At 40.0% G+C, this 20155-nt stretch overlaps 1 protein-coding gene across 2 annotated transcripts in view; it reads left to right on the top strand.

Moving 5' to 3' along the window:
• The window catches only part of Lix1 (limb and CNS expressed 1), a 48036-nt gene extending 28311 nt beyond the window's left edge, over positions 1 to 19725 (top strand). The window contains exons 3-6 of one of the 2 annotated variants that reach the window (XM_051206106.1): positions 5189 to 5329; positions 7375 to 7470; positions 16133 to 16210; positions 19402 to 19725. In XM_051206106.1, the coding sequence (XP_051062063.1) occupies positions 5189 to 5329; positions 7375 to 7470; positions 16133 to 16210; positions 19402 to 19689 (603 nt within the window). In that variant the 3' untranslated portion in view covers positions 19690 to 19725. The remainder of the gene's footprint in view (positions 1 to 5188; positions 5330 to 7374; positions 7471 to 16132; positions 16211 to 19401) is intronic. The other variant, XM_051206107.1, reaches the window with a different exon arrangement.
• Positions 19726 to 20155: the final 430 nt, after the last annotated feature.

The raw sequence follows: 20155 nt of genomic DNA, 5'->3' as shown, positions 1-20155 counted from the left end.
GAGAAGTATACAGTCACTTCTGCCATGTTCCTAACCAGGTACTAACACTGCTACAGAGTGACAAGGACTGGATGAAGATGTGAATGCTATGAAAAGGAATGGATCACTGAGGGCATTTTTTGACTCACCATTGCTTTTAAATGGCTTTCCCAAGCAATACAACATTCTGTGTTTTTTGTTTATTTGTTTGTTTTTGTTTGCTTGTTTTGTGGTGGGAGGGGTTATCAGGGAGGAGAGTTTTGTTTTTGCTTTAGTATTAGAAGGCATTAATGATTGTAATGGTTTACAATTTACTAGCAAATAAAAGACACCTGAGTTGCAAGGCACATCTGAGTTGGGTCTGCTGGCCCCTCACAATGCATCTAGTTTTGCATGCCTACAAAGTCCACAGCTGACTTTGCTGAAGAGCTCAACTGTTGAATATTCAAGCTCAGAAGTTCCATAGAATGCAAAGAATGAAGGCTCTCTCTGTGTATGAGCAAGTAAGAGTGGTCAGCACATAAGGCACTGTTTACAGATCTGTAGTTATGATGAGGTCTGGTGGAAAATAGCAAGAATAAACCTTACAGGGAAGTCTAATTCTAGCAGGAAGCTGCATTAAAATAACATCATACTTCACTTACCCCCATCTGATGTCCTTGATAACCAGCTTGAAAAACAATAAAATGCCCTGTAACTTGCCATATTTTATTTTCTTACAGTGTTTCCCATTGTTTGGTGGTGACTCTGAAAGTGCCTGCTCTTACAGGAGCATCTGGACTGTGGTTTTGACACTCCAAGCAGACTGCAAATGAGCTAAATTGCTTGCTCAAGTACATGTTTCTATTCCTGAAAGGTTTTCCTTAAACCTCTCAAAAGCAAAACAGGCGGCTGGTACTGGCTTGGGGTTGTAGTTTCAGAAGAAAGCAGCTGGCTGGTATTATAGACATTCTGAAGTTCTTGTCTTTCAGAATTATAAAGAACAATAGGAATAAAAGTTCTTTGATGGCTCAGAGCTGATTTTATTTTATGTACTTATTAACAGACACACTTTCTCTCCATTGGAAGGAATTGGGAAAAAAAAAAAAAAAAAAAAAAACACCAGTACCCTGAAACAATAAAATAAGTAAAGACAGGTGTCTGTTTTCACATCTTGAGATTAGCTGAGTCTCCCACCTTCCTTTCCCATGCTTCCCTGGTAAGGGCCCTGTCTGATGCCTGACTGCTTGCCTGACTTTACTTTGATGTGTGAGGCAGTGCTATTCGCCTGTAAATGTGCATGTTGCCTTTGATCTAGTACTTACAGTACTTAGCTGCTCTTATTTAAATAGATAGCTTCTTTTAACTGTGCAGTGTTTACTCTGTCTCTCCCCCCTCCACCCTTCCTGAAAGTTGGCTTAAATTGCTATTATTTATACTGAAAGATATTTCTTAAGAGTTTAAGAGGGCTCTGACCTGAATTCTATTTTTTTTTTCGGGGGGGGGGCTGTGTTTTTCGAGACAGGGTTTCTCTGTATTTACTCTAGCTGTCCTGGAACTCACTTTGTAGGCCAGGCAGGCTGGCCTTGAACTCACAGAGATCCACCTGCCTCTGCCTCCTGAGTACTGGTATTATGGGCATGAGCCACCACTGCCCAGCAAAGATTTATTTATTTATTATGTATACAATGTGCTGCCTGTATGTCTGCCTGCAGCCAGAAGAGGGTACCCAGATCTCATTATAGATGGTTGTGAGCCACAATGTGGTTGCTGGGAATTGAACTCATGACCTCTGGAAGAATAGTCCTGGCTCTTAACCTCCAAGCCATCTCTCTAGCCCCCTTTATTCCATAAATTAATTCTAAAATCCTAAAGCTCTGCTGTAGGTTTTGTAAAGCCAAACTTCTATTAAAATGACTAAATGTTATAGATGTTGTATAATATTGGCAGACCCTTTGCTTTTTAATGGGAGTTTATTCTTTTCAAAGTATAATAAATATATTTATGTATTGGCTAAAATGCTTATGCCAGAGTCTAAAGCCAGTTATTCTTTTTTTAATCTTCATTTTTGTTTCTTCATTGGAATTTTTTATTTTTTTCTTATTTTACATATCGACCCCAGTTCCCTCTCCCTCCCTCCCTTTCTCTCTCCCTCCCTTCCTCTCTCCCTCCCTTCAGTTATTCTTATGAATATTAGTCCAGGCTTAATACCTTTTCATATTGCTGAATTAAAATACTATATAAAATATATAGACTAGTACTTTTTAAGAAAAAGTATATATATATATATATATATATTCTTAGAATTTCTTACATATTTTCAGGTGTTTTATTGATTTGCTACTGAGTTTCCTGTGTTTCAGACTGTTATTCACTCAGTAAATTGTAAAAGGAAGGGATGCAAAGAAAATTACATCAAAATTATGTAATAGGTAGGACACAAAGAAAATTATGTAACAATTAGGACACACAGGTAGGAGACAGCAGGCAAAGACCAGCAAACATTTACCTTCATGTATAGTCAAAGCCTTCATCCTGGCTTGAGAGTGGTAGGCAAAGCTTCCTGGAAGACTCAACATCTAAGTGTTACTAAAGGACAATTGACTCAGACCTCATGGCCCTGTATATTTCTGTCCAAGTCTATAGCACAACACAAAACTAAGTATGCAGAAACTCTCTGGATTAATTACAAGTAGCCCAAACTTTAGAAAATGTCTACAGTTTGAAAGGTTTCCTGCCTAAAACTATACAAAAAGCCTTCTTACTTGTCATGCAGCACTAAAGAGAACCTACTACTTCCCATACAGTGTTTTTCTACACAGATTTTTTTTTTTAGAACTTCAGCTCTATTCACTTAAAGGTGTGTTGGTAATTTCCCCTCACTATAGCAAGTATCTGAGATAATCTACATTGAGAGAATAAAAGTTCATGTTGCTGTGGTCTCAAAAAGTCCGTAGTCATTGGCTCTTCTGCCTTGGGGCCTGTTGTGACTCAGAGCATTATGGCAGAGAGCATGCATGGTTGAGCAAAGCAAACAAGAGGCAAAGAGGGAGAGAAGAGGTGCTGGGGTCCCAGTATTTTCTTCTGGGGCATGTCTCTAACAATTTAACTTTGTCTTCCATAAAGGTTCCACCACCTCCCAATATCATCATAAGCTAGAGTCCAAGCCTTAAATTCCCTCTGTCTTTCCCTCTCCCTCTGTTTCTCTCTCTCTCTCTCTCTCTCTCTCTCTCTCTCACACACACACACACACACACACACACACACACACACCTGCCCTCATTGTTTTAAAAGTCCTTATGGTATTATTACCTTTTCCATACTCTGATGGTGTTAAGTTTCTGTCTTGCCTTGTCCTGCAGCCATTTAATTCCAAATAAACACACAGAGTCCTATGTTAATTATAAACTGTTAGGCTGATAGCTCAGGCTTCTTATTGGCTAGCACTCTCTTAATTAATAACCAGTTTCTATTAATTTATGCGTCTCCATGTAGTCTTGGCTTACCAGAGAATGCCCAGGCATCCCATCTTCATGATAGCTACATGGTGTCTCTCTCCTCACTCTCTGAGTTCCTCTTCCCAGACTTCTCCTAGTCTGATCATCCGCCTATATTTCCTGCCTGGCTATGTCCTTCCTGTCCATTGGTCAAATCAGCTTTATTCATCAACCAATAAGAGAAACATATGTTCACAGCATGCAGAAGGACATCTCCCATCACACAAGCATCTTAAATCAAAGCACTTTTCCTGGTTTCGACAGGGAACAAAAGAAGGGTCAAAAGAAGTGATCAATTGTCACCTATGTGATTGTTACACTAGAGCATTCCTGCTATTTGGAAGGTTTGGAGACCTAGACTGTGGTCTTGGATTCAAACTGGGATGGTGGAAGTGGGAAGGAAAAGCTGGGCTCTAAAGGATGCAAGATTGTAAGTGTCTGAGGACGAGTCAGTGAGGCCAATGCAGAGTAGAGTGATGAAAGCACATGAGAAGGATTTGGTTTTTCCGGTTGAGGGAACAGAACCTGTGAGGCTGTGAAACTGAAAAGTGAAGAGTGAGCCTCAGTACTTTACCTGTCCCTTCATACCACACATCATCATGTTTCTGGAAGCCTCACATTTTAGGTAGTAGGAGCCGTGTATAAGGAAATAGCCCCAAAGCTCAGGGGGACTAGATCTTACAAGCCTGGGCTGCCTGGCTACCTCACTGACTTGTCTGGAGCCTGAACTTCTTTTCACGAGACCAGTTTCTTATTAGGAACCTTATTGTCTAGCTCTGTGTTCATAGGAGCCTCTTAGAGAGCAATCATCATGTTTTAAATGCTCTAAAGGTATGGCTTTATTCTAGCTCTCATAAGACTTCTACCTCTCTCTGGACCCCCAAATTCTACGCCAAAGTAGAACTCAAAGAATGTGAAGTTTTAAGAATTAGGAAAAGAGACTGAGTGAACAGAACGGAAGGGAGACACTCAGGCAAGTCCATGTAAACAACAAGGGAAACAGGCTTGGAGGGTGGAAACTAACATTATATTGGGAACACTGGAAAAAATATTTCAAAGTATTAGGATTCAAACCCAGGGCCTTATGCATACTAAGCAAGTACTCTACAACTGAGCTAAAGTCCTACAGTCCCTCTCTAGCCTAAGTTAGCCTCAAAATTATCATAGCGTCAGCCTTTGAAGTACTGGGATTATAGGGTGTTGTCACCATGCCAAACTTTTAAAAATGTATTTAATAAGTTACTGAGCATAGGCTGTCTGTGGCCCCAGTTTTGGGGAAACCAAATGGTTTTGATTCCTACCCAAACTATATGAGTATAAAGGTCAGCCCTCGAGAAAATCAGTGAACTATTTCTAGAAAAAAGATGGAGAACAGATGCTAGGAAAGTTTAAAGCAGAAAGCACTGACAGTAGTATCCTTGCACTAACTTATATATTCTTATAGCTATCATAAAAGTAAAATATATATCACTGACATGCTTTCCTGGAGTATGACTATGTATCGTGTACCATGACCATTCTTGGTGCTTTCTTCGTATCAATTAATCAATTTCAACTTCACTCCTACTATTATTTTACTAAAAAGGCCATCAAGGCACAGATTAACTAGTTCAAAGGTTACATCCAGACCCGTGTGCAGGTATAAATAGAAAAGCACAGAGGTCAATTGCTGCAGTGTTGGAATGGTGAGATGCTGACTTCTTTAATAACTGTCCCCCTGCTTTCTTCCCAAGTGCTGCTTAAGTAGAGCTGAGGCCAGGCGGGATGCAGCTAAAGTGGCTCTCATCAACTCTCTCTTCAATGAGCTGCCCTCCCGAAGGATCACCAAGGAGTTCATCATGGAGAGTGTTCAGGAAGCAGTGGCCTCCACCAGTGTGAGTACCAAAGGGAGGCAAGCGGTGGCTTCTAGGTGAACATGAGGACATTTGTATCTTGGGAAATAATAAAGTAAGAAAATTTCCTATTTCAACAATATTCAAGTTAAAATTTTGCCCATCTACTCATTAAAGTTAAGCAAAATGGATCCTTTGGTTAGAAATCATGAAGGTGAAACTGGCCCCCCCATTGTTTATCTTGCTAATACCCTTGACATGCCAGAACCAAAACTGATTAAGTTTCAGATTGAGGAAGATCACATGATCACACTGATTTCAATGCTTGCTTTTGTGTTCATTGAGAGCTCTGTGTGTTAGAAAAATCATGGTTCCTAGCAGTTTATATCTTCTGGTAAGTTCAATTAAATGCATTGAGAAATGCATTGAGAAAAAAATGAAAACAACAAAATGTGTCTTAAAAATTTAAACAGGCAACTTTCTCAGCAATCCAGGACTAGATATTTATTTGTTCAATAAATGATTGGAAATTCCTCCATCTGTAAGCCACACAGGAAACACGGGCCCCATCTAATGGTTTTCTGTGTGCGCTTATGGGAAGGAATTTGAATCATAGAAGGCCAAACTCTGTCACTTTTCTTCTGCCCCCTTTTCTTTTCTTTTTGGTTTTTCAAGACAGGGTTTCTCTGTGGTTTTGAGGCTGTCCTGGAACTCACTCTGTAGACCAGGCTTGCCTCAGACTCACAGAGATCTGCCTGGCTCTGCCTCCCAAGTACTGGGATTAAAGGCATGTGCCACCAACACCCAGCTTCCCCCTTTTCTTTAGACAGGGTCTTACTATGTATTCCTGGTTGTTCTCAAACTCACTGTGTAGACCAGGCTAGTTTCAGACTCACAGGAATCTGCACGCTAATGCCTCCTGAGTGAGTGCTGGTATCAGTGGCCATTGTGCCAGCACCCCCTCCCTTTTTTTTCCCTCCTGAGCTGAATTGACAGATTCTGTCTTTCCAGGGCAACTGCTCATGAAGGAGATGATCAGATTGTTAAGGATGCTTTCTCCTTATCACTTGGAGAAGAGACAGGGCAGCAGGACAGAAGGGCTAGTAGCCTAGCTAGGAGAAAGTAGAGTTCTGCACTATATCTGGTCTGAAGATAAAAGGAAATCTTTATTTTCTGGCCCTGTAAATTTCAAGTGCCTTTGAAGAAGAAAAGTTAGGAAAATGATGCCTGTTTTATATACATGTGGAATTTACTTAGGAACAGGGAAGGGCCCTCAATGTAAATGTAATTTGTCTTTTTTTTCATGGAAATTTGTAAAGAGAGAGAATATATATGGCTTGCAAGCTTCTGGATATTTAAAAGTCCAACATAAATATTTCAGGAGCAGTGTGTTAATGTTATTGCATTCAAAGCTATACATTTCCTGCTGTCTAATGCTGACAGTTGTTTGTTCAGTCTCACAACATTGCTATTGCCCACCATCCTGGGAATCCAAGGCAATGGGATACTGAAGGAAGCCTGAATGGCATTCCAGAGCTTGCATTTGCTGCTTAGTGTCATTCCTCACAACCAGGCTGGAAAGGAATCTTATTTCTACCTTTTACCCACATTGCTTTTTAAATATTAAATAGTCTGAGAGTGAGAAATATATATAAACCAATATCCCTGGTGTCAGCAGCAGCTTATTATGAAAACCTCCCTTTAAGAGTCAGGCAGGAAAACACCTGCACAGTTCTTTCAATTTCTATTATGCAGTCTTGCCTGAAAGCTGGATAAGGTCAACCCTGTAAGATTTCAGTAAGCCACAATGACAGCCATGGAGAGCAGTCACATAAGCATTAATTCATCCCTGACAAGAAATCCTTAAAAAAAAAATATAGGAATTTGTGCTTTGAGATTATTATCCCATCAACAGTTATACAATCTGCTAGCATTTAAGCAAAAGTCACATTCAAGCTGATTATAAAGCATTCTTTACTTGAGTCATGATATCAATACCTGTAGGCAAATAATAGGATTAGGTCCTATTCATTCAAAGAAGGGAAGGAATTATTAGTGACATTGTTTTGTTTGCTTTCCTTCCCTAGGGCACTTTAGATGATGCGGATGATCCCAGCACAAGTGTCGGAGCTTATCATTACATGTTGGAGTCAAACATGGGGAAGACTATGCTGGAGTTTCAGGTACCTAACTCCATGCCAGTTATTTATTTGATGATCCAATTCAGAAGCCTGGGAAATGTGCAACTATCTTTCTTCCTTCCTTCCTTCCTTCCCTCCTTCCCTCCCTCCTTCCTTTTTGAGAGAGAGAGAGAGAGAGAGAGAGAGAGAATGTGTGTATGTGTATGTGTGCACATAAATTTAGGTGTCTGTGGAGGGCAGAACATCAGATCTCCCTGGAGCTACAGTTATACTTAGTTACTAAGGCATCTCTCCAGACTCAAAACTTGTAACTCCTATCATTAGCGCTAGAATCTTCTGGTCCAACAATCTGATTTTTTAAAGTTTACCCTTTTAGAATTTAGCATGGTGACTGCATTTTAGCAACATTCACTAACCTATATCAAATAGCAATCATGTCACACTCTGCCCTCATGAAGCTCTCTGCCCGAAATCTTGAGGGCCTCTGTCTTACAACAAAAAAGGAGAACAATAAAGAGTGTATATATATATAGATAGATAGATAGATAGATAGATATAGATAGATACATATAGATATAGATATAGATTTGTTTTTCAAACAAAACTGTCCTCAAAGAGAAGAAAACAACAGGGTAAAATGGAATGCATCCATTTAAAACCCTGCAGACCTTCATATGGCGTCTGTCACTTTACATCTCTTAGAAATAGATGAGTAATGCCTGTTTTACAACCCAGTAACACTTCACCAGCTCTTCAGGACTAAGACCCCTTTAAACAAAATCAAATGGTTGTGATTAAAAATTTTGTTTGTGACCATCTCTTCCTTTATTTCCTGAAGGCAGATAAGGATTTCCATAGTGGTACATTCAAAGCTACTATTTCATTTCTGATATTTCTTCTTCTCCTCCTTCTTTTTCGGTTCTTATACTCTATTAAACAAGATGTGCCTCTCCCTCCTATCAGGGAAACCAACATTAGCAACATGTCATCCACAGTTGACAAGCAAAGACAGTGGAGGAACTCTGTTATTTACCGCACACAGTCCTCAGTTTATAATTTCACACTTTTATGAAGCCATGCAAACAGCACAGTTCCTTGTCTCTTCAGTATATTGCTCAATAAATCACAGAAGATTTTAATACTATATTATAAAGTTTTGCTTAACTGCAAGCCAACTGTGTTTTGAATATGTTGGAGGTGTAATCTGCTTGGCTGTGTCGTTCACTGGGCTAACTGCACTATAAACATTTTTGGCTTACAGATGTTTTCTAATTAAATTGGCTTATTCTATCTGTATTTATACAGTATAAAAATAACATTAATGACAATAACCTTGGTATCTGATTCTCATTTGATACTTTCTTTGGCATAATATTGAGCATTTGACAATTATTAGTATAATTTAAACCTTACAACAGTCATATGAGGTAGTTGTTATCATTCACATGTTATCCAAGGAAGATTATCTTCACTTAGCAAATGACTGAGCTCCAGGCTTCAGACACACGCAAGACAATCTCTTTCCTTTTCTTACACATCTGATTCTTTTCACATACTTGTCTAGACAGATAAAAATTCAGTAATGACTTGGCAGTCAGTGTGTGTCCCTCTAAACAGCTAAGTTTAAATAAAGTCAAATATCCAATGACATAGAATACCAGCAAAAATTAATATGGAATAGTACAACCTCACTTTCAGTACTTCTATTTTCTTAGGTTTGGTTTCAAGAAATAATTAGACTTATAAAAATTTTATGAACAAAAATGTTTATCATGGTAAAACTTAATCTTTGTGCTGCAGCTGACTCCCAAAGCCACCAACTTTTCTCTGTACTGAATGAGGACAGAGGGATAGACTGGCTGGTTTTAGCCTTACTCCGTTCCTTGTCGCCAATTGTGTTTCTTCATTTGTGTATAAATCTGAGGAAATACCAGTGCTACCTCACAGTGCCAGTGTGATGGTGAAATAATAAGAGTCTAGAACAGCCTGGCATATGGTAAACACTCCATGAAGTTTAAGGGTGACTCTGAAGGATTGTTACTTGAAATGTTGGAGGCTGCATGATGGATGGATTTACCCTGACACTTTTAGGTAATCACAAACTTCACAAGAGGTTAGGTAGCTCCCTGCCAAAATGCTTCATGGCCCACTGCCTTACAATAAATGGGGGAAACTATAAAGGATCTGTAACCCTCTCCCACAATCTAACCCCAAGCATAGGAGAAAATAACAAGCAAAAGAATAGCAGAAGAGAAAAGGCATGCAGCCACCCATGTGTGGTGTGGGTGCCTGTCACTTTACGTCTGTGAGCTTGCCCAGTCTGAAACTTATTTTTATTTTCTGCTAAATAATAAAAAAAAAATAGTGTCATTTTATAGAGCTAAAGTTCTGGACATTTATAAATCATCCAGAACAGCTCTTCTCATAAGGGGGAAAGTCATTTAGGTTTCGTCTTTAAGGAATATTTTTTAAATCTCTTTTTTATTTATTCTTTTTGCCTTTTACATCATGCATCCCGATCCCACGCATCTCATGCATCCTTGCATCCGCCCTCTGCCCCTGCAACGCCCCCCCAAATAAAACAAAACAAAATTTAATATAAAAAAAGAAAAAAGTGGAAGAAAGGGAAAATGTACAGAAGCTGCAGTGTGACACAGTGAGTCACACAGTAAACCCCTTTATCCATGCATCTTTACATGCAGGCGTCCATCCCGTAGAATCATTAGTTCGGCTGGAGGGCCCTGGCCTCAGCTACATTATCGACACTGGGCCTGGACACTATTCCTGGACATCCTTTTGCTGCCCTGTGCTGTGGAGATATCTTGCCCTGGGTCCCAGGACCACTTCCCAATCCAGCATTTCACAGATGAGATGGATGTTGGGGATGGGCCAACACTTAACCCTGGTCCTGGGTCTGAGTAGTTGTGGGGTTGATCAGCTGGCCGTCTCTGCCCTGTCTTCACCTCCAGGGTGAGTTCTCCATCATTGCCCTTGCTATTTGACCCCCTGAAGGGATGAGCAAGGGGTCAGTTCTCCCACACCCTCAGGGTGGGTTCTCCCACACCTACAACTTCAGGGCTAGCTCTACTGTGTTACCCAGCCCAGGTGTAGGACCCACTCACTGCCACCCCCGTACCTAGAAGTTGTATGTGATTTAGTATGTATTTTAAAAAATAATGATTTTGAACATGATTGGTTTACTCTGCCAATGCAGGTGATCACTTTAACCCTTGCCTTCCTGGTCTGCTTTCCGTGTAGCCTGTAGTAAGGTATTTAAATCATAATCATTTAAATCACACCCTGCAAAAGTTTCACAAAGAAGGCTGGGGGCAGGTTGGGGACAAAGGGAACGACAGAAAGCAGGGAAACCCCAAACCCTCGGAGTCGGGATGAGGCACAGGTAGGTAAGCTTTCCCTTCTCCTTCTGCCCACCTGCCGGGGGAAGTGAATACAGACTGGGGCAGTTTCAGCAGAAACACAACTGAGTCACCGTCACTGGGGATGTCACCGAAGAGTGTTTGGATCAGGGAATGAATGACAATAGTGAAAAAAAAAAAAAAAAAAAAAAAAACAAACGACTGGAGTCTCCTTCAGCGGATTGGTCCTGCAGTGCGGCGCTGAGGGATTCTTAACAGGCTTTGGCTTATCTTCTCTTCTTGGGAGAGAAGGGGCTGCCTGTTTTAAGGTAGGCTGCCCAGAGAGAAACTGCCTGCTCTTTGGGGGAGGGGCAGAAGTGGCAACCAGCAGGCGCTGGGTCTTGTCAAGGTCAGATTCTAGGCAGAATTTGACTGAAGCTGGTTAATATATTTATTCTAAAGACTAATGCAACCCAAGGAGGAGTTGTTTATTTACATCTGTGCTAAATTCCCCAGGTCGCCTTTTAAAGCCTCATCCCATAAACAAATTTCCTCTTAAACTCATTCTCTTGGGTGGGGAGATGGTGCCCACCTGTTTTCCAAGTTCTCCATTTACAGTGTTTGTTTTTCTTATTTCTGATGAATCACAGAGCCAAGCCAGTCTCCCAGAGATCCAGGGAGAGGCAATGAGCCTTTTTCTCCCACTCAAAGTAGCTGAAAAGCCATTGTCTCTAGTAGGTGGAACCAGGCAGGCAGTTTCTAGGACAGAGCCCAGTTGTTGCAAAATTAAAGGAACTGAATGACAGTAAAAATGGAGAGCAAGCAGCAACTGCAATTTCCCCACAGAGCAAAGGGAACACAGGCTTCATTCACCATTCAGTTTACAATTTACTTTGATGACCAAGAACGGTTACCTAATTTGTGGGGCCCAGTACAAACTAAAAATACAAAGACCTTTGCTCAAAAGCTATCAAGCTGAGTATCAAACTGGGGCAGAGCCTCCAGGGCTGCCCAGACCTCACCAGTGGGAAGCCAGGCTTGATGCCAGGCAGGTCCAGAATTTCCCAGACAAAGAATTGAAAGATGCTTTTAAAAAGCTCAGTGATTAAGATATATAATATTACAAAATAAAAAAAAATAGTTTCAGTAGGTTTCAGTATGTAGTCCAGGCTTAGCTTGAACCCACAGAGATCTGCCTGTTGCTGCCTCTCAAACACTGAAGTTGAACATATGTGTTACAATGCCTGGCACAAAATGCCAGTTTTTTTTTTTTTTTAAAGATCCAGAATACTCACAAATTAGTTTAAATCTTGCCTCCCATACCTCACCCTAAAAACTGGCTTCCACTTTCCTTTCAGTCCAGCCAGTCTCCCCAGACTTTGAAATTGGTTTATTTAACAAACTCCACAACATAAGAGCAGAAAAGGCCATTGTAGAATAGGTGACTACAAGTTTCTGTACAGGACAGGGGTTGATAAAGTACAAAGCCAGGGTAAAAACCAGGCAACAAGAATCACAATGAAACTAGAAAACAGTTCCTTTCAGATGTCTTCTGAAATATTGCATGGATTTATTTCCCTCCCAGTCTGACAGAGCATAGAAGCACTGGGTTAAGCATCAACTCACAGAGACTTGGGAAGTTGTGGCCCACACCTTTAATCCCAGCATTTGGGAGGAAGAAACAGACAGCTCTCTGAGCTCGAGGACAGGCTGGTCTACATAGGGAATTCTAGGACAGCCAGAGCTGTATAGCAACAAACAACTAAAAGACTTTGGTCTCTTGAAGGGAAATAAAGAAATGGACAGGAAGTGTGTATAAATAATTGAGTATACCTTATACTATGAAGACAAGTGTTTCTACACAGCAGAGCAAAGACTAATCCAGTGTAGAATATATGAGAAGGAGGCCAGCTTTCCCAAAGAAATGTAAGAACCAGAGCCACACTGAGGAGGAAGTACTTTTTAGACAAACTAGAGCAGTGGGGAAGTAAATGACCCTCCTCCACAAGGCAGGAACAGTACAAGTCTTTTTAGGAAGCCTTTGAGGGATCAAGGTTGCCAAGGAGCATGAAAAAGCTCTCTGGTTCTGTTCACAGCGTAACCATGGATTCTAAAGTCATGGGTGATTGGCCAGGTGGAATGACAGCACTGTATCCACAAGAGGCAGCCATTGACTCACAGATGAGCAGGTGGTTCCAGAGGATCCTGGAGGAAGAAGAGAGTGTACACCAATGGGAATCAAGAGCTGTGTTAGCAATACGTTGTTTCTTAAACAGGATCACTTGAGGGCAATTCTAGGATGGGTACTAAAAGCTGCAACACAGGTCCAGCTTGTCTCTTTTGGTTGCCAAATTTACATAGGGACTGTGAATATAGCTCACTTGTAGGAAGCTTGCCAGGTTTGTGCAAAGTCTTGAGTTTGAGCTACAGAACTGGAAGAAAGTTAAATTTAAAATGAACTGCAGGGCTGGAGAGATGGCTCAGAGGTTAAGAGCACTGACTGCTCTTCTAGAGGTCCTGAATTCAATTTCCAGCAACCACATGGTGGCTCACAAACCATCTATAGTGAGATCTGGCGCCCTCTTCTGGTCTGCACCTATACATGCAGGCAGGCCACAGTATATATAATAAATAAATCTGTAAAAAATAAAAAACAATACAATAAAATAAAACCAACTGCAGATTTGGGGTCGTGAGGGATGAGATGAAGAAGCAGTGAATTTTTTCTTCATTAAAAAATAGATATAGGGCTGAAGAGATAGTTCAGGCTAAAGTGCTTGCACATAGTCAAGAGGACTCAAATTCTACCCTCAGAATCCGCATAAGAAACCAAGTGTGGTAGCTCAAAGTTGTCATCATAGCACCACGAAGATGGAGTCAGGAAAATACTTTCTCAACAGTCTAGCCAAATCAGTAAACTCCAAGTTCAGTGAGACCTACCTCTGTCAACCTCTGGCCTCTATACTCATTCATATTCATGTACACACACATCCACATGAACACGCATATATGATACATAAATAATATGATATATATATATATAATGAATGCAAAATTCAAGTAGATTTTTATATTGAATCAAAGAAACATCAAATATTGGACTTTTATTACAGGACTTTTATTATAACATAGATCCTGTTCTCTATCAAGGCATAATGAATCCATATTCATTTTTGTGTCTACAAAGTATTGCATAAGTGGGTTTAAAGGGCGCATTGGAGAAGGTAGCAGAGAGTTACCCTCCTGGGAGTATTTTGATGACTGGTTTGACAGACAGTGATGAGAGGCCTATTAGTCTATTGAAACGCTCCCAGTTTTTCATATTAGTGTAGCGAATCGCTGGAGTGAAACTGCATGGGGTCAGGGGGAAGAGGGGCTGTTGCAGGGCAAGTCTCTGGGCATTTGGCTAGGGATGCTGGACAGTGGGGTCTTTGTTTGGTGTGGAAGGAGCAACTTGTTTAATATTTGTGTTGATTTTAATTGATGGAAACAAATGGTTTTGCTTTTACTGCTAGCTCAGTGTTCCCTGGGGTACTTGTCATATGGCGGAGTACACACAATGCGCCAAGTGGATGTTGAGATGAAAAGTAGCAGCACTGACCCATAATAGAAGCTTTAGAGCTGAGACTAGAGCTGCTTGATCCTCCGATAACCCTACAGCTCTAAAATGCACCAGATAATTTTAACATGCCTACAATCTAAGACTTCACATCTCTGGAGTTTCAGAAGAAAAACATGTTCTTGAGCAAACAGAAGTAAAACCAGTCAGTAAAAGACTGTTGTTATGAATAGTCAATAAGACATCTGTCTGGATGCTAAGTTTTCATAAGCAGAAAGTTCCTTAATTATATGGGATTATTTTCCAGTGTTTATATGGTTGTGGTTTATGGTATGGATTCATAATTGACATGTAGCTTTAAAAAAAAAAAAAAGAAAGAAAGAAAGAAAAAAGCAAGAACAAAAATGGAATCCCTGAATAGGTGAAACACCACTAATTTCAGTGAAAAACTGTTAGCTGTGGCCGCATTAGGAAAATGGGGATGCTCAGCTTGCTGGTCCTAGATCAGACAGGGGATTGGGAGTAGAACTGACCAGTTGTGCTCTCGGGCTAAAGAACAGAATGTGGAACACTTCATTTGTTTAAAGGTGAACACAACCACACTGTTGGTATTTTAAGGCAGTCTTAAAGCAAAGGGACTTACCTCTCTTTTTATGCTGGCTAAAATTCTCCCTCTTTCTCTCCTTGTCTGTCTGTCTCTCTCTCTTTCTGCCTCTCTCTATATTTTTCCCTTCCCCCTCTCTCTCCCTCCCTCCTTCCATCCCCCTCTCTTTTCTGTATCCTGAAAAAGTCAGGTAAATAATCTATTTCAGCTTGTTGATATGGAACTTTAGCATGAGTAAGTCTACTTTGGTTTGGTCCATTTTGAGTCATGCATTGGAAGGAGCTTGGTCCAAAGCCAATGGATCCTATAAATTTCTCTTAATAATGTAGACATTTATTTTTCAGTTTAAATTCTTAAAATTCCCATTGTTTTCTTTAATGTCATTTAATTACATGATTTAAAGCCCAAAACCTTTTCTCCAGAATGCTGGGAATGCTGGGAAGAATTCCTCCCACTCCTTTCTCTCAAGTCAGACATGTTAACAGATCAATTTATTTTTTTCTTTTGGTGCTGGAGATCCAATGTTGGGTCTCATGCATGCTAAAGTACATTCTCTACCACCACGTAAGACCCTCAGACTCTATTACCAGGTTCTTTTGCATATTGTAAAAACTCTTCTAGGCATTTACAAGCAAATGTATATATAGGAATCTTCTGTTCTTTTAAAATAAAACACAAACTACACACCATTGCTGGCTTTTCTCTTACTTTAATAATACACCATATATTTGTTTGTATTGCAGCTTGGAGGATGTTAACAACTTTTATGTATGACGTATTAAGTAATATGGATATATCATACTTTGTTTTTTAAATATGAACATTTGAAATGTTTCCAGTCTCTGGAAATTAAAAAAAAAAAATGATACATTATAGGTGTAACTTGGTTGTAAGTTATTTCTCCTATGTTCTGACAACATAAGTTACTTTAGGGGTGCACAATTATTTTAATGTGTGCATTTTTAGTGTTGACAAACATTTGTCAACCACTTAGCAAAGTCATGTTGAAAGTAAGGTAAAGCAGGGAGTGGAGACATTTTTCGGGTGCCTTGGTGCTCTCTTCTGTGGAAAGTCCCAAGGTTTCTGACAGTTTCATATTTCTTTAGGGTCAGATTTATGTCTGCTCAGCTCTTGCTGACATGCACTTCTGCTTTCAGATCAATGACAGATGTTTGGGTTTTGTAGGAACTGATGACTGTTTTCCAACTATTGCACTGGAATGGAAGCCTGAAAGCCCTCCGTGAAACAAAGTGCTCTCGACAGGTGAGACTTTCTAGTTGAAACAGGTTAGTGTGTCAAGGACAAGGCCAGGAGCCTAACAAACCTTGAAGAGGCTTCCTTTATCAACCAAACCTCCATTGTTTATGAATCTCTTTGTTTTAAAATTATGTTTACCTATTAAGTAAGAGCAGGGACAGTGAGGAAATATTGAGTCAGGGATTGCCACACTAAGAATGTTGGCCCTGCGGAGGGTTGATCAGAACTCCCATTATACTTAATGCAGAATGAAGCAACTATAAGACAGTGTTGGATTCTAAGTGAAGTACTGAACTTACCTTGTGCATCCACCATGCCTGTTTTGAATCTGTCCCCTTTTGCACTGTCCAGTATAGAGAGAAAGAGAATCCACTGTTTCCAGAACATCCACAATAAAGACAGACAGAATTGTTACACCAAAAATTCCTCAAAAAGAACGAAAAGGATCATCAAGTTGGACACACTGTTAGTCACCTTAATTTTTTTTTTTTTAACTTAAAAGTTTCCTCTTTGTTTTCCAGAGGCAAGGTCTCAGTATTCCTTCATTACTTACTGCTACAGTCCACAGGGATCATACATACAATGAGATCTCAATTGACAAATCACTAGGCTGACCCAGAAAGATCATCATGTATTCCATTGAATGAAACCTCACTTGCAAAGTCTTGGAGATACCTGGCCTTTGAATAGCCTCTGTTGTCTCTGTAGAACACTTGTGAAGCCATAGCATTCCCCTTTTCCATAATGGGATTCATCCCAAATTATCCCAGAACTGTATTAATCAATTAATCTAATTTAAAATTATCTTCCACGGTTAAATTATTCATCCACAGTTTATGCTGCCCAAGGAGAGAGATTTACACACCTTAAAAAAAATAAACTGAAAAGGGGTGAAATGCTGGGAGCCTTTATCATTTATTACAGAAGTATCAATTAATATTCTAGGTATCAGCTCCAGAATATATGTTCCTGCAAATTTGGCTATATATAGAATAATGCTGGGTGATTCATATTCTCAAAATAGGCCCCAGAGAAAGGAATTCCTTCTCTCCAGGGCATTAGCAGTAAGAGCTGCAGCCTCTAGATCTCACACTACTTAGCCTTAGGTTTTTCCTTTGATATAGCGCTGAGAAGTCCCCTTTAATAAATTAACAGCACATGTCGCAAGTCACATCTCCCCTGACACTAAAGTTTGCCAGGACATTTTGCAAGTCACTTTCACAGGGAAGACTGAAGGCACCTGCTTTTCTCAAGATTCTACTGGCCTTCCTTGCTCTAAGAGATATGCATGCTCTATTGTTAGAGAGTTGTTAAATGTTGCTACAGATACAAAAACTAGAAGCTTGTGAGATAGAAGGCACTTTTAGAGAATTTTTAGAAGGAACTTTTTGGAGACTTTTTAGAAGGACCTCAGGAGAATTTTTACAAGGAACTTTTAGATCTTAAGAGAACTTTAAGAGAGCTTTTAAAGAAAGAACTTTTGAGGAGAGAGCTTTTAGAGAGAAATCTTAAAGAGAGCATTTGAGAGAGAGAGAGTGAGCTTTTTGGGAATAACATTTCTTGAATAAAGAGCCACAAGAGAAATGCATGTGTGGGCCTGTTTATTTCCTTTTGGCCCTCAGACCAGAACTTTTTTAGCAAACCCCAACCTGCCTGCTGTAAGCCTCCTCTCTGAAGCCCCGATAACTTACAATAGGAACCCTTCCTCTTTTTAATACCAAGTGTAAATTCTATCCTATGTGTTTAATGCTTTTTTCCTGTTGTCCTCTGAGATTTATCCTTTTTTTTTTTTTTTAACTCATCAGAATTTGAAGGACAATAGTTTATTTTTGAGAATTTCCTAATAAGAATTTGTATGAAGAACTAAAACTCTACAGTAATCAAGATGAGGGTGAAGGCACTACAAACCCTGTAATTTTTAGTTGTTCTTTGCTTGGAAAGTCTGGCTTTCAAAATGTCAAAATGGAAAAGAAATGAGTAGCTGACAATGGCTTTAGCTATTTTTTTCCTTTCCTTTGATTTTATGAAAGTCCTTTGAAATATGTTGGATTGGTTATAAACACTTTTCCATGATTGTTTTTAATTTGTTAAGGTCATAAATAAATACCATATGTTCCTGAAAATAAAAATAAGCAATGCATCCATTCCCTATGATCAAACATATATGTGACAGCATGATGGATTGATATTTTTTTCATAGAAGAAATGAAAGGAGTGGTTAATTGTTAATTGTTTGCAAAAGTAAAAAAAAAATCACAAAGGTATCACTGTAATACCAATAATGATAATGTCTCCATTCTACAATACATTTTGGAAGTTCCCTCTGCACTGATTGTGAGCTATTAGGACATTTGTCTTCCTTATGCTAACAAAGTGTTTACCACTCTAAAGGCGGTGGCACCTGGGAGAATGGAGTTTAAAATGAGGCATACTGAAGTCTCATGCAATAGTTCAGTTTATTTGGAGCATCAATCCATTTATACTCTGAGAGTTAAAAGGAGTCACATGAGTAAAAGGTATAATCACAAGAGCAATCCATACATGGAGGGCAAACTGCATGTGGCAAAAGTGTTTTTCCATAGAGGCAATAGCCAGTTGTAATGAATAATCTGAAGTACTTACTCCTAACTGGTACACCTGGGAGGAGCATGAAAACACATTCCAAGAACAGTTTTGTGCTTTTGAAGAAACTGTGGTCACAAGACTCTTGTTTCCTTGGAGTTTTCTCACAAGCATTCTGCTGTTGGCCTGTGTCCCAAAAACAAAGCACACCTTCTAGGAAGTAGAGTCTTGGGTTTCAAAATCTTCTAAAGTCCCCTTTACTGGATGCTTCCTTTTAATGTAATAGGCATGTACAAACCTCTGTCTACCTCAACTTGTCTGTGTAGCCCTTTCCTCTTTCTGTCTTGTCAAAGGCAATCGTACTGGGCAATGGATAAATGAAGTATTTCTGTGTCTTTGTGAACATTACTTGTCATTCCTAGTGGTACGTTTTGACTCGGCCTGGAGTGACAGGCTTTGCAGGACTAGATTAGTTCATCATTTCCTTTTCAGAAGTATGTCAATGGGATTTGGTTTCAGATTTTGAAAGTAAGAGTTGTTTGAAGGCCATATGACTGGAGAAGTATAGACGACATTGCCCACAGTGCTTTTGTTTCTGTTTATTGACACTCTGAACTTTTGTTTCTTGGTTCTAGGAAGTCATCTCCTATTATTCCCAATATTCTTTAGATGAAAAGATGCGAAGCCACATGGCCCTAGATTGGATCATGAAGGAGCGCGAGTCACCAGGAATTCTCTCTCAAGAGCTACGTGCTGCCCTGGGAGAGCTTGAAGAAGCCAGGAAGGCAGGACAAGAACTACGCTTTTACAAAGAAAAAAAAGAAATCCTGAGCTTGGCTCTGACTCAGATTTATAGTGACCCTGACCCTTCCTCACCCAGTGATGACCAGCTGAGCCTCACGGCTCTGTGTGGCTATCATTAGCAAGGCCAGGTCTCAGGTTTCCTGAGGACTTTCACTATCGCGGTAAATAAGGATCAGGATAAACAAATAGGCCGAATAGATGTTTATTCAGGGAGAAATAACTTACAACCTAGACAGATGAACACCAGGAAATTCAACCCGATCCTCTCCTGTCCAGAAAGAGAGCACCTTTCCTGGCCTCCTCCGACCTCCTTCCACAGGTCACTTCCGCCCATGGCTCCACCCCCCAATGGGTGTGGTCAGTGCCAGAGAAGGACTATCTCACTACACTTTCACATCAGGAATCTCATTGACAGAGGTTGTCAAAGATTTTAGTACAATAGTCATCTACCTGAAGGGTGTACCGTTCCCTACTCATTCCGTTCACAGAATGGGAGAATAGGACTGGTCCAGACCCCAACTTCCTACTTCATGTATGTGTTCCACCATGCCCTTAGAAAGAATGACAACAGACCTGCTTGGAAAG

Source organism: Phodopus roborovskii, unplaced genomic scaffold (assembly GCF_943737965.1).
Source record: "Phodopus roborovskii unplaced genomic scaffold, PHOROB, whole genome shotgun sequence".
NCBI lineage: Eukaryota > Metazoa > Chordata > Mammalia > Rodentia > Cricetidae > Phodopus > Phodopus roborovskii.
Note: the sequence above shows the minus strand (reverse complement) of the source record. Positions and strands in the feature narration are given on the sequence as shown.